At 36.1% G+C, this 19,137-nt stretch overlaps 1 protein-coding gene and 1 long non-coding RNA gene across 3 annotated transcripts in view; one reads left to right on the top strand and one right to left on the bottom strand.

Annotated features, from left to right (window-relative positions):
* Positions 1-19,137, top strand: part of LOC145670371 (uncharacterized) — a 508,027-nt gene that overhangs the window by 136,979 nt on the left and 351,911 nt on the right. The window lies entirely within an intron of this gene.
* LOC145670369 (LIM domain only protein 3-like) overlaps positions 1-19,137 on the bottom strand; it is a 437,118-nt gene that overhangs the window by 197,461 nt on the left and 220,520 nt on the right. The window contains exon 2 of the mRNA XM_081738973.1: positions 3,250-3,338. Coding sequence (XP_081595099.1) covers positions 3,250-3,274 — 25 coding nt within the window. The 5' untranslated portion in view covers positions 3,275-3,338. The remainder of the gene's footprint in view (positions 1-3,249; positions 3,339-19,137) is intronic.

Genomic DNA, 19,137 nt, shown 5'->3' with positions numbered 1-19,137 from the left:
AACCCCGAGAAAACCCATAAACACGATGTTCTGCACTACAAACTCACTTGGCCTGACATCGAACCCGAGACTCCTAGCAAGAGAAGTGAATACTCTACCACTGAGCGCCTCTGCTCGCATTCTTTAATTGTACTTAATATCATTATATCACAAGTCAACTTGACCTAAAGTATTCCCATCTATTGATGCATAAGTGCAATATACAGTTTTTATTTTATTTTATTTTGTTTTTAAGAAAATTGATTTTGTAATTCTATTGCCGATCCGTCCAATAGGAGTAGTAATAAAAGCCATGTTAGAGAAAAACGCACTTTGTTCTAATTTGTATTATGACGTAAAGTATTTTTGTATATGTTATGGCCGTGATGTTTGCATAACAAAAGAGTATTTATTGATTAAGCTTGAAAAAAGTTATTTTCTGGATACTCATTTTTTTTTTTTATCTCTTTGATACAATTAACCAGCTTTGCTTCTATAACCAATCGTACCTTATTTTTAAAATGTTTCTCGTAGACTTTTTTCATTGTAAAATTTCTTCATTGAAAACAAAAAAATATATGAAGTCTTTGCAACCCTGGAAGTAAGTTAACAAACGAAGTAAAGGGAAAGTGTTGGTCGTCTCTCTCTCTCTCCTTCTTTCCTCGCTCGCTTCTTGTGTGAGGAACTGAAAACTTGTATGCGAAGTGACATCTGAAGAGATGGAATCTGCCTTTGCGGCCGTGCTTTTGGGCTTGCAGCGGTGTTTGTAACAACGGATGAAGAAAAGACGAAGGGATGGATAAAGAGGAAGAAGACAGAGACGAAGATGAACATCTATACCGACGACCAAAAGCTGGCTTCTTCTTCTTCTCGACTCAAGTGGGGAGTGTCGCGCGCGTACCCATCCTCCTCCTCCTCTTCAGCGCTGATGGACATGAGTAGTACCCGAACCCGATGGAAGTTACGGATCGATGTTAGTTCTTGTGTGGAAGCGAAGAAGGATTGGTAAGGGAAAAGTGGTTTGTTGGAAGCGGGTTGCAGACGAGAAGAAGTGTGAGAGGGGAATATAGCACTTGAAAGTGAAGGCCATTAAGATAATGGCATGCAGAAAAAGGAACAACCACATGCAATGCAGAGAGGAGAGCTGTGCTGCCTCACTGCCTGAACGCGACTCTACTTTTACTGGGTCTAACTGACTTGACTGCTTTGTATTGACGATGCACGAGAATATTCTTTGGCGTCATTCGAACAAACAGTTGACGATACCCATATATCGAAGAATTCTCTACATTATTAAAAATATCTATTAGTTCCTACAGAGAATTCGTGAGTTAAATGTCATTGAAATACAACAAACTTGTCATTGTTTTCAACCTCAAAGCTAATTCAACAACAAGTGTTACTACTCACTTCACTAACAAGGAGAAGGCACACTTTGGTAAGTGAACTTCGGGGCCATTTTTTGCGAGGTAGTAGTGCACATTTAAAGAGTTAATATTACAAAGTGGGAGATCGCAATGGGTAAAAATGACGGAGAAAAACTGTCTTAAAGTTTTTTTACTCGACGCATATATCGTACGACGCGTAAACTAATCAAGTGACGGCGTGGCAGAGTGAGAAGAATCAGCGGCTCAAGTGCAAAGGGTCTCGGGTCAAACTTTTTTTCTTGTTTTTTGCTTCAACCAATAAAGTAGGCATTTGTAACTATAAGTAAAATATTAATTCACCATATGTTTATAATGAATAAAACAATAGAAATTTCCAATCACTTGTAAATTCTTTTGATGTTCCATGTTAACTAGGAACAAAATTTAATCTCTTCTGTAAATATTATTGTTACTGCAGTCATTGTGTAAAAAATGTTCTCGAAGCTTCGTGTCTACATCTGTTGACAGTGTAAGAATTACAAGGGGAATGAGGGGGAAATCTGCTTTGGTTATAGCAACATCCAGTATTAGCAAAGGGGATTTCCCCCCTCAACTTCTTTGTAAATCGCACACTGTAAAGAGATGTAGATACAAAGCGTCAAGAACATTTATTACACAACGACTGTCGTCAAGGGCGCCGATCATGGGGCCGGGGAGGCCCGTCACCCAAGCTCATGTGGGCCCCATGTATTTTTATGAATATGTATTTTTTATTGTTACATGTATTTTTTAAAATGGGCCCCCCAAATTTACAGAGAAATTGGCGCCGTTGACTGTCGTAACCATAATACAACTCGTGATATCAGTATATTTACGGAATAGATTAAATTTTCTTGCTAGTTAACATGGATCATTGAAAGATTTTACAAGTGATTTTAAAATTTCTATTGTTTTATTCATTATAAACATATGGTGAATTAATATTTTATTTATAGTTACAAATGGTTACTTTATTAGTTGAAACAAAAAACAAAATAAGGATTGGCCCGAACGGGAATCGAACCCGGGACCCTTTTCATATGAGTTGCACATTTTACTCACTCTGCCACGCCGTCACTTGATAAAGTTGCACGTCGAACAGTTTATGTGACGAGTAGAAAACTTTTGAAGACGGTTTTTCTCCCTTATTTTTGCCCATTGCGCTCTCCCAGTTTGTAATGTTAACTCTTTAAATGTGCACTACCTCCTCGCTAAAAATGGCCCCGAAGTTCACTTACCGAAGTCTGCCTTCTCCTTGTAAGATTAATCTTTAGTATCAATCATTTAGTTCTTACCTACCCAAGGTAAGACGATTACAAAAAAAGACAAACTAAGAGTCCTGACGTAATAGGCCTTAGGGAGGCAGGATCTACTTCCTGGCTTATGGCATTGTGGGATGATGAGTGATCAGCTCAGGAATTAACTTCGCGACTGGTAGGTACGAACAGTTGTCTGTCTTTCCTCTGACCAGATCCGACAGTATGAACAGTCGTTCGTCTTTCCTTTGACTAGATCCGACATTGTTCGAATTTATTATTCTCCCTCGTATTCCACTGCAGCTAGGGCATTGGCAAGGCAATTTAGTAAATATTTTGGGAGTGTCTATTTAAAAAAAAATCTTGCATGTCGTGTATACGTATGTGACGGAAACTGCATGAAATATTGTTTTCCCGCAGTCAAATAAAAGAAAATTACAAACATCTATAACTGACCATCAGGAACAAATCCGTGTAGAACAAGAGCAGATGCCAATAAATTAAAATTCAAGGGGAAATTTTAAAGAATACCAAATAGTAGTCTAATTAATAAGCCCCTTACAACAGAAAAGAAAACAAACTTATTGTAATGGTAAATTAAGCCTTACCTGGTCCATTGTCTGTATTGTGCATGACTCTTGTTTCTTAGATCTCAGCTGGTTGAAGTATTACCCCACATGTTTAATTGCATTCACTTCTGAAATAGCAGAACAAAACAGAATTTACTATTCCTTGAAGCCTTTTTACTGTTCAATTAAATAGTTTAAAATTATGAATAAAAGACATCTTATACAACAAAGCAATCAATTTTGTCGAAAGATGGAAAGGTGATTTCTTCCACTCAGAGTGTTCTTGATATCATGGATAATGTTGATATAAGCTACGGAATGCAAAGCAAGGGGCACTAGCAGGACGGCCATCGCTCCAAACACATGGGCGCAACCATTCCAAATTGACAATTCTCCCCAGATTGGGGGGGGGCACGTTAGCTCACTGGTAGAATGCTTACCTCTTGTATGTGGAATTCCTGGTTCGATTCCCGGTCAAGTATGTGGTGGACAACATCGTGTCCGTGGGGTTTCTCGGGGTACTCCCTTTTCGTCCCACTTTCTCATTCCATCAATTGTTCCATCATTATTCACTTACTTTTATCATCGTCTTCCTTAGCCTACAGGGCATATTCGTGGGACGTTAAATTGAAAGATTTCATTTCATTTTTCTCCCCAAGAATAAATCTTCCTCCGGCTTGATTTACCATTTTAAATAAAAATTATATTTCCCTCTAAATATTCTCATGGGCGCAAGTTGTGCGCTTTAACCTACTTATGAGCACTTCTCGGCATTGGTAAGGTCAGTATTTGTTGTTTTCTTAATGGCGTGATACAAGATGTAGTTCAAGATTAGTGCGTTCTGATTTAGCAAAGACAGTCCAAAATCACTTGTCTCCCCAGGAATTGAAATGAAATAAAAGCTGGTTATGCAGGCTAGACTAAAGGAGACGGTGAGGATGAGAAATGAATGAAATGGTGGAATGAATAAAGTGGAAGAAAACGGGAGAATCTCGAGAAAACACACACACACACGGTGTTTAACCACCACAAAGTCCACTTGGTGTGAGGTGGGATAGAATCAGGGATCCCATGCACCAGAGGTGAACGCTCTACTACTGAGCCTCAACGACCACCTTTGTTTTATCGTTTATATATTTTAAGCTTAAAATTCCTCGACAGAATTAGGGACGACAAAAGATATTGTACTGAATAATAACACGAATTCTCTACTCTTAGTCTACATATAATTTCTTCGTGGATATGACTTTTGTCTATTAACATTCGTCCTAGATATTTGAAAGTATCTACTTTGTCGAAAGTATTTGATATTTTAACGCATCTATAATTTGCAGTATTACGATCCCGGCGAACTTCCATGTATTTAGTTTTCTCTGCATTTACTTCCAAACCCATATCCCTGCAAGCATTTAACTTCAATGCTAACATATGGGGTGAAATGCATTGGCAATGAGTTCATTTTATTTGTTTCAATTGCATAGCAACCAGTTTTCTTTATAAACATATTTATTTATTTATTATTTATTTATTTAATATACAACACAACAGGTTTAATGCCCAATTACAGTGTTGTGTATATACAGTAAATGTTACATATATAAATTTCTTAATTATTTCTACAGAAAACTTCTTGTTTCACATATGATCTGAACCTGTTTTCTGAAAGACTAAATACATCCACTTTATCAAGCTTATTTACAATATCGTTGTATAATTTACACTGCCTCCACATAAGGGATTTATATAATATATTGCTCCTGGCTTTCGCACAATAAAATGTTTCTGTATTCTCTACTCTGGTTTTGGAAGTGGGATTCCGCAATGATATTTTCGAGACCAACTCCATACAATCAATCTTATTATTTAATAACTTGTATAAGAATAACAAGTCCAACATCCATCTTCTTTTTTCTAAAGTTTGAAAATTAAAGTTGTTTACTAGGTCATTGTAGGAAAAATATTTGGGATAATAATTAGTTTTTTTTTGTATGTAAGCATTTTCAAGAATTTCGTTTGGATGTTTTCTATTTCTTAAGAGTATTTTTTTTATTATTGGCGGTCCAATAATAGTAGAACAATATTCTAATTTTGATCTAACATATGTAATATAAGGTATTGTAAATGTTGTCTTACTGAAGAAGTCTTGCCCTATTCTGTAAATTAAACCTAAGTTTCTATATGCACTGATTGTTATCATATCTATGTGTTGATTGAAATTTAGTTCAGGATAAAAAATAACGCCTAAATCTTTAACAGTACTTGAATTAGACAATTTAGTTTCTTTCAGTGTATAGTCAAAGGTGATGGGATTTCTTTTTCTCGTAAAAGAAAGGAATTTACACTTGGATATATTTATTACTAATTTGTTGTCATCACACCATGTTTGAACTCGCTGTAGGCCTTGTTGTAGTTGTATGCAGTCTTCAATTGAATTAATTCTAGCATATAATTTGAGATCATCAGCGAACAGGAGAATCTCAGAGTTTTCAATAAAAAGTGGAATATCATTAATAAGTAGGAGAAATAGCAGAAGACCCAGATGAGATTTTTGAGAAACCCCAGACAGAGTAACAAACTTTTCAGTGACATGTCCTTTGTATAGAATAGATTGTTTCCGGTTACATAAATACGATACAATATATTCTTTTGCCGACTTTGAAAAGTTTAGGCTTGCTAATTTCGCCACTAGAACATCATGATCCACGACATAACGGAGATTAAGATGGCGTCCAAGTAGCTAATATAAGGGGGCTTTGTGTTAACTTTTTATCACTTTAAAAAAAAAGATCCTGACAAAATGAACTTTAAAGGTCCATAGCTCCAAATCTATGTGACCTATCATAGTCAGGTCAAGACTTCACTTAGGATCTAGCAGGTGCTCTACCTAAATATCCAAGTTTCATAATCCTGAGGTTCTTGCGCAACAATTTTTATAGAGCTAGGTGGTGAGTACTTCAGATTATATGCCCGTGGCCAAACTTCCCTTATAAAAAATGTTGCATGAGTACCGCAGGATTCTGAAACATATATTTTTGGATAGCGCACATATTGATTCCTAAGTGAAGTCTTGACCCAACTATGGTAGGTACCATAGTTTTGGAGCTATGGACATTTAAAGTTCATTTTTCCAAGTTTTCGGCAGCCTATAACTCCGAAAGGAAGCATTTGTGCACCCAGGTTGGTCTATACTTTTTGTCTTATCTTCGTGTCAGAAATCACCTTCCAAACGTTGTCGGTGTTGTTTTGAAAAACCCTGTATAAAGTATAATAGATTATAGTAAGTAGGCCTCTATAATGAATCGAGCCTAGGCCAACACACAAACACCAAAGAGAAATGTAGTGACTTTTTTGCAATGTTGAAGACAGGTTGTTCCTATTACACAGTATCACGTAGAACTGAAATTTCCCAAGAGAAATATCCCAATCATTACTCATGTTGTTTGTTTCCTGTGCACTGCATTCAATTTGAGTAAAAGCTGCATTAGCAATTACGAAAATGAGGGGTCAATAGAATGGATCGCTTACTTTCATACATCTATAAACTTTCATTTTTGTGTTTTTGTCTGATTACTATATATATGGGAAATGTTAATGACATGCATCGTATATTGCATGTACGAGAGTATCACACTCATTCGATAAAGTTATCTTATACCTATATCGAATTTAACATCGTTTACTTGAAAACGTGTGAAAATAATTTGTCGAAATTGAAAAATAAATGAAATTATGCTTCTTTTCTTGCTTTTTCAGTTTTACATCTCTGGGTTGGTTGGGGGCACGGTGGCTCAGTGATAGAGTGCTTATATCTGATGTTTGGTGTTCGTGATTCGACCCCCGACCAGGTAAATTTGTGGTGGACGATATAGTATCCGTGGGTTTTCTGTTTCCTCCCACACTCTCATTCCACTGATTCCTTCAACATTACTCACTTGTACTTTAGCCTAAAGGGCATAAGCATGGGACGTTAAGCCGAAAGATTTCATTTCATTTCATTTTTACATCCCTAATTGGTTATTATATCCTATAGGCTGTAGGAAACGGATGACTAATAAGAGAATGGTTATAAAAGAATTGGTAGAATGCACGTGTGGGAGGAAAGGAGAGAACCTCTAGGAAACTCGTCAGAAATTCACATACTCTATTATCGAACCAGAGACCTCTCGCACGCAATGCGAGTCTTCAACCACTGATCCATCGTACTCACTCCCGTTATTGAGCTATTGGTTTTCGTTGCTACATAATAACTTATTTGGCGTACAAAACTATTCTTAATTATCACGATTAATAGAAGAAATAAAAAAGTGATACGGGGCACGTTTTAAAAAAAGATATCCACTTGTATGATATAAAACTAGAGGAAATGCCCGTTCTTCACAGGACTGAACGATATACAACACGAAACACAATGTTACCGTTTAGGATGTCTAACTGGACTGTATGCAACCTAAAACACAATGGCACCGTTTAGGTTGTCTAAGTGAACTGTATGCAATCTGAAATATATATATTGTACCGTTTACGTTGTTTAACTGGACATATGCAACCTGAAACACAGTGGTACCGTTTAGGTTGTCTAACTGGACTGTATGCAACCTAAAACACAATGGCACCGTTTAGGTTGTCTAACTGGTCTGTATGCAACCTGAAACACAGTGATACGGGCACCGTTTAGGTTGTCTAACTGGTCTGTATGCAACCTGAAACACAGTGATACGGGCAGCGTTTAGGTTGTCTAACTGACCTGTATGCAACCTAAAACACAATGGTACCGTTTAATTTGTCTAACTGGTTTGCATGCAACCTGAAACACAGTGATACGGGCAGCGTTTAGGTTGTCTAACTGGACCATATAAAACCTGAGACACAGTGGTACTGTTTAGGTTATCTAACTTGAGATACCTAATAAAGTGTAATCCCACTTCTTTCCTTATGATAAACATTAAAAAATTCTAAATAACTTACGGTGTCTTCCTTACGGTTACCTAGAATTATGTCAAGTCAGCGGTATAAAGAACAAATAAACACACAAATATTGAACTTTTTTATCTACAAGACCAGTACGAGACAGTTGTATGTTTTCAATAAATCGATATATTGTATTGGTTCGTAGTGGTTGTATAGAGTTGCGTTAGTAAAACTTTAACCTTACGTAGTTATCGACACAAATATAGTCATTTTACCATGAAGTCAATAGATCATTGGTACATCTCTCGAACTTAAATAACCTGCGAAAAATCCAATAAAGGATTTTAAAAAGTTTTAAAATCTGAATTAAAACAGTACGTTTCAATTTTCTTTTTCTTGAAATCCTTTTTTCCCTGATTTATTACATTTAACTGATTTTATTTCACAGATTTATTATTGGATGCAACCCTCTTAACTTTTATACTGTTCAGGTTGCATACATACCCAGGCGTAATAGCATTTTCAGATTTGTTGTCAGTGTTTCCAGTAGATCAAGAAAATTTAACACTGGATGAAAACCCAGATTTCATAGTAAGCCTACTAAACAAAGACTCTATTGCTTCATTTGCTTTATTAACTAAATACATATAATTAACATCTTGTTTCTCTGCATTTTCTTATGTTTTTATGGGGCCAACATTTCTGTCTAATTCTCTTGCTCCATTTTGTTCTATCCTCGGCGTTATTTATTTTCTATCCCCTCTCCCTTAAATCATCTTATATCTTGTTCTTATCTCATCTTGAATCTTTCTCTCTTCCTTTCACTGGTACTACCAGCTTTCTAATTCTCCTTCCCACACAATATTCGTTTCTTCCTTCTACATCCAAGTCAAAATAAAGCGAATATATATATATAATTAATATACCTTTCGAGTCCTCATCTGGAGGCGCGAATTGCACTACGTGGCAATGTCGTGGATAAAGAACCTCAGAGAAGATCTGCTAATCCATTAAAGTAGTTACATCAATTATTTGTAGATGGCAGTTAAAGTCGATGGATTTTGACGTTAGAACCACTTACTAGCATAACATTCAGTGAAATTGTTTGATGGGTCAAAGAGTAATAATAATGGTTCCAAGTTAATCTGTGACGTTCCCACATACTGAAATTCTGATTCTCCATAGCTGCTGAAGGAGACTCCGGAGGGTCTACCATCATAAAGCATTTCTCTTTATTTTGACCTGAATAATTTGTCCGTGGGCGCCATTTTTAGAACATCCAATATATACACAGTCTTTTAACCTGAAATTTATTTTCTTGTCACACAACACGCCGCTTATCCTTCTTCAGTTCAGCCAACCATATTGTATTCTGTTTTGAGTTTCTGTAGGTAATCCTTTATCCTGGTTGAGGTAGGATACAGGATACTTAAATTTTTACGTAGGTAGCAGCTTCTCTCCTTGTAAACGTAAATATATATAACTAACAATGATAATTAAATCTACAATTAATATAAAATGATTGTTAACTCCAATTTAATTCACTACTATTGAGTTTGATTACAAAAAAATATTTTTGATTGATTTTTATCACATCTTTACTAAAAGCAAACATTGCACTTTATTAACATGGAACTTCAAATTAAAGCCTAACAAGTTTGTTTCATGTATTTTTCCTTCATTCTTGTTCTAAATAGCAAGTAGTGATTTTCTCCCTTACTCCTCCCTTGATTTTTTTAAATACTAAATCCGAACTAAGGCTTTAGTTGCTAATAACTTGGAAACCAAAGGACTGTAGAGAGAAGTGTTTCACATCCGTACTAAGCATGTCAAGGCCTATGTTCATGCCAAGCTTGATTAAGATGAAGTGAGTTCTGTAGATCATACAAAACCTATAATGTTCTTGTGATTTATTTTTACAAAATAATAATAATAATAATAAAACAATAATATTTTTTTTGAAAAACATGCTTTATTTTTTTTAATTAGCAAACAAAATTAAACAAACCTCACTAACACAAATGAATAAATCTCAGTTTAAATACCCTCATGATTATGCTCTTTAAGTTTTAAGGGAGGCTGGGTGGTTACGGTAAGTAAGTGAATTATGATGGAAGAATTGGTGGAATGAGAATGAGGGAGGAAGCGGAAGTACCTCCAAGAAGTACTTAGACCAATTGGGGAGGATGTTGTCCACCACAAACTTACTTGGTCGAGGATCGAACTAGGAACTCCATACACGAGAGGTAAGAGCTTTACCACTGAGCCACACTGACAAGTAAACATAATTTGAAGAAAATTACTTTCAAAAAAGTTATTTATGCACAAGGGCGCCCATGTTGTGATTTCCAAGAGGGGGAAAATATAAGCGACGTTTCAAAAATAGTTTCAAATTTTGTTGTAACTAATGTAAAAATTCAATTGGATTTTCGATATTCTGAAGTAAAATTTCCTCTAGAGGGGGCGAGCGCCCCATCTTGCACCCCCCTGATGGGCGCCCTTGCTTATGCATGACTAAAAGTAAAAGCATAGGGAGCTTTCTTTTATACAATCATTTGATTTATTCGAGAATAAAAGAATTTATAAATTGATTGTATATGAGAGCGCTCCTCAGAATTTAATTTTCAGTTACGCATAAGTAGACTTTTCTTTTTTAAAGTAATTTTCTTGAAAATAGAGGTATGTTTTACTTTCAGTACAATTCGTGTTATTTTGTTTATTATTACATTTTTTTAAAAAAAGAAAGCATTTTTAAAACCAATTTTATGTTATTTTATTATTATTTTATCAAGTGTGTTATGAAAAATCGTGCAAACTCTGAAATTTTGTTCAAACTTGTGAATATTGATCTGTGTGTATTAGATAATCCCGCTTTACTCAAGAGTAAATCTGGTTGCATACGAAAAGCATGATATCTATCTTTAAAATCGAAATAAGCAACAATGGAATATTTTTCTCGTTAATTTATAATAAAGAATACAGACAGCCTTGTAAGAAAGTTATGTTTAATTTATGAAAAATGGAATATTGTATTGTCGCGCGACTTTTGTCGCTGTGCAACATTTCATCATTGTTTGACGTCGAGAAATGAGTTAAATTAAGGTTGCAAGATCTGAGGAAACGGTGGAACTGTTGTAAGTTAAAATAGAATGAATTAAATTAAGATTCCATAAATTTGAGGGCACGGTTGAACCACTGTAAGTTAAAGAAAGGGAAATGAGTTAAATTAAGGTTGCAAGATTTGAGAATATACTTGAACCATTGTAAGTTAAAGAAAAGGAGATGAGTTAAATTAAGGTTGCAAGATTTGAGAATATGCTTGAACCATTGTAAGTTAAAGAAAAGGAGATGAGTTAAATTAAGGTTGCAATATTTGAGAATATGCTTGAACCATTGTGTTAAAAAAAAAAGAAGATGAGTTAAATTAGATTGCAAGTTTTAAGAACACGGCTCAACCATTGTAAGTTAAATAAAGGGAAATGAGTTAAATTAAGGTTGCAAGATTTGAGAATATGCTTGAACCGTTGTAAGTTAAATAAAAGGAAATGAGTTAAATTAAGGTTGCAAGATTTGAGAACAAAGTTGGACCAGCACACGTAAAATCATTGTGAGTTTAAGAAAAGCATGCATAAATTGAATAAAGGACGAGAAAAGGGGTGGTACAAATTTTTCTCCTCTCAAAAAAGTATTTCCCTGCCTTTACACGAATTCCGTTTAGAATTGTCTACTTGGTATATTTTTGTCACTCTATCATAAGGAAGAGGATATTCAACTTCCATCCTTTTGAAATTGAAAACTTGAATTATAGGTGGTAGGTATTTTTTATCGGGATCCGAAGTGTACAGGACCATTCAGGGTCTTTTAATTGAATTTGAGACGATTCCTTTGAGTTGGATTGTATTTCAGACTACCCTTGGCAAACCTCATTTCTAAAAAGAAGCTTGATTTTTTCCTATTGACTGATGTAGCGCTGTGAAACATTATGATGGAAAAGAGATGCTCTGAAGTGGTATCAAATGTGTCTTCACCTCTTTGATCATTTTTTTTTCGAGAGGTTGGAGGTACATTCTCTTCTTACAGTATTGGTCATCCGTTGGTTTTGTTGGTCAAGCTCGGTGGTTAATCTTACCGTAAACAAGAGGGCAAATTGTCGGTTCTCCAATTGCAGTGTGAAGATACGTTTCTATGGAAATTGGCGAACCTGATTCCAGATGAGATTTTGTAAGCTTGGTCCACTTGGTGGTTCAGTGGAGACATCTATGACAAACGTTTAGAAGCTTATTTTTTTTAACAGTTGACCATAATAACTTGATCCTTCATTCAACAGAAACGTAAGGTTAACAAGTGTGAGTTTGTGAGACTTTGGTCTACTTTCAATACCAGAACAGAAGACAATGAATATTCTGCGAAGGACACCCTGTCAGGATACAAAATATAAGTGAAAAATATTCGTCTTAAATTTCGTAGCATGCTACTAGTTAATACCTTTTTATAGAAGTGATCGTAATGGCAGTGGTTAAGGTGAATAACTCGTTTAAAAGAGTTGAGGAGAAATTAAAAAGAATAATGTATACTTGCAGTGAGTTTATAATATTTGGTCTAGGAATTAATTCGTGCGGTTGGTACGCACACATTGAAGCTGTAGTACAAACACAAAATACATAAATACCTTAAGAAAAATATTGTCCATCGCTAGCCACCACTTTCGCCCATCTGTCAGGCAATGTACGGATTCCGTGGCGAAAGAAGTCCTCATCCTTGGAAGCGATCCACTCAGAGACCCATGTTTCGATATCTTCTGAAGAAGTAAACCGCTGTCCAATCAAATCGTTGTTCATGCAATCGAACAAGTAGTAGTCCGAAGGAGCAACGTCTGGTGAATACGGCGGGTGGGGTAAAACTGCCCATCCGACATTTTCTAAATAGGTTTTGACCGGTTTTGCGACATGTGGGCGAGCGTTATCATGTTGAACAATAAGTTTATCATGTCTGTTCTCCCATTCTGGTCGTGTTCTGGCCAGAGCTTGCTTCAAACGCATTAATTGTCGTCGATAACGTTCTCCATTCATAGTTTCACCCGGTTGCAGCAGCTCATAGTACACCACACCTTTCATATCTCACCATATGCACAGCATAACCTTTGCACAGTGAATATCTCGTTTTGGTTGTGATGGACCTGGTTCACCTGGTTTCACCCAGGCCTTTTTTCGTTTAGGGTTCTCGTAATGGATCCACTTCTCATCACCCGTAATAATTCGATGCAGAAACCCCTTTCTGCTCTGTCGTTGAAGCAGCAATTCGCAAATGGTTTTTCGTCTTTCAACGTCTCTGTCTTTCAATTCATGTGGAACCCAATGTGACATCTTTTGAATCATTCCCATGGCTTTCAAGCGTTTGGAGACTGTTGTTTGATAAACGCCTAATGCTGCTGCAAGTTGTTCCTGCGTTTGACACGAATCCTGCTCGAGCAATGCTGTCAATTCTTCGTCTTGAAATTTTTTTGGCTGTCCAGCTCGCTCTTGGTCTGCCAAGCCGAAATCACCACTTCTAAACCGTGCAAACCACTTCTGACACGTTCGCTCAGCTAGAGCATGGTCACCATACACTTCCACCAAAATACGATGACTTTCAGTCGCACTTTTCTGCATGTTAAAGTAATGCAGCAGGACACCCCGCAAAAAAACTTTATCAGGCACAAATTGCGCCATGTTCACTTAACTACAAACTGGTGTTGTTGACGCTTTAATCCACTGCCCTATACTACGAACGATACGCGATGACAGGGGTTTGCAACACATGTGTGGATACACGGAACTGTGGGACGCTCCGTTCGTTGCGCCATCTCTTGTCCACCCGCACGAATTAATTCCTAGACCAAATAGTTGAAGATTAATATGATGTTAATGGATGTTTGAATCAATAAATGTTTCCTGTTATGCTAATTAACAAAATCCCACGTTCCAAGTAATTATTCTATTTACTCAGTTACTACTCTACACACATGGGACGAAGTAACTAATCCAGTAATTACAGAGAAGGAAGTAATATGGAGGAGAATTATAATGGAGTATAACTTTTCATAAAGTACTAGAAACATATAGGAAAACATGGTAATTAGGGACTAGAGCAGGGTTTCTCAACCTGGAGATCGCGAAGATAAGCAAAAGAGATAAATATAATTAGAATCTCATACCGGAAAATATTTTTAAATATTATTTTAAATTTTGTTCTGATAGGCATATTTTTATTTTTATACACATTGTTAAGAACAACAGAAAAAAGACCTACTAAACATTTTCAACAGGTTTTCTATCATATGATCCAAAATAAAGGAAGTTAGGAAGTTTTACATTTTTCAAACGGCCTCTATTTTGAAATAGTGTGACGGATCAGATTCGGCATTTGTAATATGAATGAACTGACAGAATTTGGTTTTAATCCATTCGGTTTTAGGGAAGTTAGAAATATATTCTACTATTATAGAAATAGATGCATATCGTGAGATCTCCGCAATAGGTGTATTAAAAATCCCGCATAAGCTTATTACAATCTAGAAATTATAAGAGGGTCGCTGTCAAGAGGATGTGATAAAATGGGTGTCGTGATAGAAATTAGATTGAGAACCACTGGACTAGAGAAATCTTTTTTAATTTTCCATATACATAGGACAAGATACTAATATGGAAGATACTGTAATACATTAATGTCTAAAACTTTCAATAAAATGTTAGGAACATAGAGAGAAAGGTCTAATATGGAAGATAATTTTAATCCAAAAGCTTCCAAATTTTCTATTGTGGAAGGGAACTAACAAATAGGAATATTCTCTCAAAAGTTACGAAAATAAAGGATAATGGTAATATGGAAGAGAATTGTAATACAGTAACATCTACCGTATAACTATCCATAACGTATCGGGAAAATAAGGCAAAAGATCATAATTGTCATATATGAATCAGTGGCGGATTTTGCCCGAGGCCGGGGGCCTAGGCCCCTTAATTTTTGAATGACAAAAATAATTTAAGGTATTGATTATATATTTTTGAAAGTTATAGTAAACTTATGATATACGTGTGATACCCTGGGTTCTGGCTCACCCCCCAGTTTGTACCTTCTAGATCCGCAAATAGTATGAATCTTTGTAACTTTTCATAAAATATCAGAAAAATATAAGAAATTGTGGTAATATTAGGAGTAGTTGTAATACAGAAATTGTTGACTTTCTAAGTATACACGACACCGGAGTTATGTCTCCGTACGTTCATTACAAAACCTTCTTTCATTCTACAATAGTGGCACTCAGCAGCGCAAAACTGTCTTCCAACATTGGGGGGCGAGGAGGATAAGACCGTCCCATAATTGTTTTTTAAAGCGACGTTCAAAATATTTATGAAGTTGAAAAACAATGCTGTGGAGAATCAGGGGAGCAGAGTTGTCTTCAACATTGGAAGGCGGGCAAATTTGAGGCGTATTCTGGGTGAACATCAATTTCATCTCACTTTCCTTTGTGACAATCCGACACAAATCACCACATTTCTCACTCCCCCCCCCCCAAAAAAAAAACACATTTCAAATCAGGTTATTGGAGGGGACATGTTCCCCTCATCCCTCCGGGATTTGTGCCAGTAGTGGCACTGTTACAATCTAGTATCGAATATAGGAAGAAAGTGATTATTTTCTGATATCTTGGAACATTCCAAAGCAAATTTTAGCTCATTCTCGCTTTGACTTATTTCGTACAGAGTAGGTGTAGGATATTTAATATTACTGTATTCTTTCACGTAACAGTGAATATAGAAAATGTAATATTTATTTTTGACATACGTATTTCCATATCGAAGCCCAATTTTATTAAATTGTCTTGAAGTATGACGGAGGTGGTAAATGACAACATGTAAAATCATAAGCCCACATTACTTATAAGGCTGTACCCAGGGTAAGCACACCAGAATGCAACTCTTTTTTTTTTTTCGATTTTTTAAAATTTACAGTGGATAAGATGTCATTTCAACTTTCTAGTACTAAATTTTTAGGGAGTGGGCTCCGTTGCCTAGTGGTTAGATTGTTGTACTCACGTCCGCATGGTCCCGGATTGGATTCCCGACCGGAGAACCCCAATTTCCGGCGACCACTCAGTGTTGTGAGGCAAACTAGGGAGTCATGCGAATAAAGACGTGACGGCTACTAGATTCAGAAAGCTCCTGGACCGCCTGTTAGAAGCAGGGTGACGCGCTGAAACATTTAATCCGTCACTAAGCTGGACTTAGTTCCACCGACCACTACACTGTAAAAATAATAAAACACCACTTAAACACTTTTATTATAGATGTTGCGAGGAAAATTGATGAAATCGTGTTTATAAAGTGTGCTTCGCGTGTCCAAAAGTGTTCATTCTCAAAAAATAATATCTAGTATGACATATTTAAAACACTTCTTCTCAGCTAACAGTTCACAAACAAAGTGATGACGTACATTTTGCACATTTTGCGAGATTCAGGCTTGCGAAGGGCTGTCACGCCAGTGATAAAAAATACTAAAATTTTAAGAGATAAATTCCTCACTGATGTTTTACTTTCATAATACTGATATTCCTTTCCTGAAATACTTTACCATACTTGAATGTCCTTCCATAATGCTAATAAGCCTCTCCCCCGAATACGTTATCACACTAGAATTTACTTCTATGATGCTGATAATTCTCTCCCCGGAATATGTTATCGCACTAGAATTTTCTTTCATAATGCTGACATTCTCTCCCTAAAATACGTTGTCATACTGGAATTTACTTCCATAATGCTCATAATCGTAACTAACGATACTTAATATCAGGCGTTTGTGGGTGTACAAGCTACGGTTACACTGTAAAAAAATAAAACACCATTTAAACACTTTTAGTACAGATGTTGAGGAAAAATTGATGAAATAGTGTTTATAAGTCTTCTTAGTGTCCAAAAGCGTTACATTTTGTACATACATCTGGAACATATTTGGACTACTTAGTATCTAAAAAGGGTAAATATGTGTAATCTGGAGGTGTTCAAAGAGAGTTAATAATGGGTACAGTGTCTTACAGTGTCTAAAAGTAGTTTCTGCATTTTCTGAAGTGTAGTATGTGTTACTGCATCAGCTTTTTAACGTTTTATAAAAAAAAAGTTTTTCTATTGTGTGAAATTCATCTGAAAATTTGCACTACATCACTACATTTTGGCCCCCGATGCGTGTTGTTGGACTCAACTTTATGCATTATATTTAGCAGTTGGAAACCTCTATCTCAGTCATACATATAAACCTATTTCGCCCTCAAATTACGTAATATGGCTGTGCAACATGTTGCGTGCTTAGATGTGCTTATAGTGTACATCCTCCAATACTTGTAACATGCAGGCAATCTGGCGTACAAGCAAGTCATGTTGCATAACTTTTAGGATGATTAATTGTCAATAGCTTTGTGTGCAGTTGGTAATAATGTGCTAATTGAGTAACAAGGCTATTTGGGGCATGGCATATGGTTTAATATGGGATTCAAACCACACGAGCTTGTCGCTCAGAGATTTTAATCGAGTTATGATGGAAGAGGATGCACAAAGCATTTACTGATTCTAAACGTTGGTTGCATGTTTTATTCATTTCTAGACTAGTTGAATAAAAGGTTAAACTTCTAATTCGATAACTTTCTCCAGTTACAAGCTTAACAAGAAATTTGCATGTGCATACTTTTTTTTTCAGTTCAGCAGGATGCTATAATTTACTAGTATCGCTCTAATATTTGTATTTTTATTGCCCTTTCTCTTATTATAAATGAGCAACGCATGAGGTCAGGCCTCAAAATTGTTTGTAACATATAGCTGGTAAGTAAAGTACAAATTCAAGGATCGCAAGCATTGTTATGTTAGATGAGGATATAGGGATAAAAGTGCTTGTATCATTCATCGAGTTTCATGGTTTACGATACGTCATTCTCTTCAGAATGAAACAGGCTTACAAATGGTACCATGCGCACGTGTGCATGATGTACAAGAGAAGGGGACTTTGGGGGATAAAAAGGGTAATTTCCCTCCAAAATTCCCATTTTGAAAATTTCATGCCCCTGGAGCGAACCAGCTACAGATACCCAATTATAATCAACCTTTAAAAATGCTGTGGTATATATGAAATGAGTGTGCCAACTGTGAATCTACAATACCAATAAACTATATTGATAAGTATTTTTTCCTTCCATTTTTGCTATTAAGTGAAGAGAGAAAAATTACTCTGCTTCAAGAAGAAGATTGGCTTCATTTAAAGGCCAAGTTTTAAGTACCGTAACCACTCATCTTTGAACGCAAAGCACGGAAAATGTATTTCGTCGTAGCGTTATACCCTCTAATATGAGAAAAAAATCACTTTGAACCAAGCATATATAATTTACAAGGGATGCCAATTGATTATATATTTTCATGACATAGTATTTACGCCAAAGGGTTTAAAAGGCTTAAGAAAAGCTGGGGCTAGTAATGTTGAAGGGCTTAGTAAGACTGAAACTCTTAGTATTCTAAGATTTAGTTAGGCTGACGGTAAGAAGTATTGTGTGAGTTCAGGAAGTATTTCGTCCTTGAGTGAGGTTTAAACTCGCTAAATCAATACTATAAAAAAATAGGCCTAACCACAAAATTAGGATTTTGAGTTACCTTGAAACACCATTCGCCGAACTAAATATGTACTACCTGACTTTATAAACTTACGGCCCTGAATTCCATCCTGATATTTGATGTATGAAACACATTAGTAATATACAAGTAGATTAGTTTCTTAATGGTTTGTTTCTCTTAAAAGATACTTACTCGATCAAATACGTTCCACGATTATGTCCTTTAGGCTAAGGGAGACGGATAATTAAGGCAAGTGAATGATGATGGAAGATTGGGTGGGATGAGAATGAAGGAGGAAATGGGAGGAGGAGGAAGGAGTACCGCGTGAAAACCTACGAATACGATATTGTCCACCACAAACTTACTAAGCCAGGAATCGAACCACGGACCT

Source organism: Thermobia domestica, chromosome 14 (genome assembly GCF_964235325.1).
Source record: "Thermobia domestica chromosome 14, izTheDome1.hap1.1, whole genome shotgun sequence".
NCBI classification, from domain to species: domain Eukaryota; kingdom Metazoa; phylum Arthropoda; class Insecta; order Zygentoma; family Lepismatidae; genus Thermobia; species Thermobia domestica.
The sequence above is the reverse complement of the archived record's forward strand: the minus strand, read 5'-3'. Positions and strand labels throughout refer to the sequence as shown.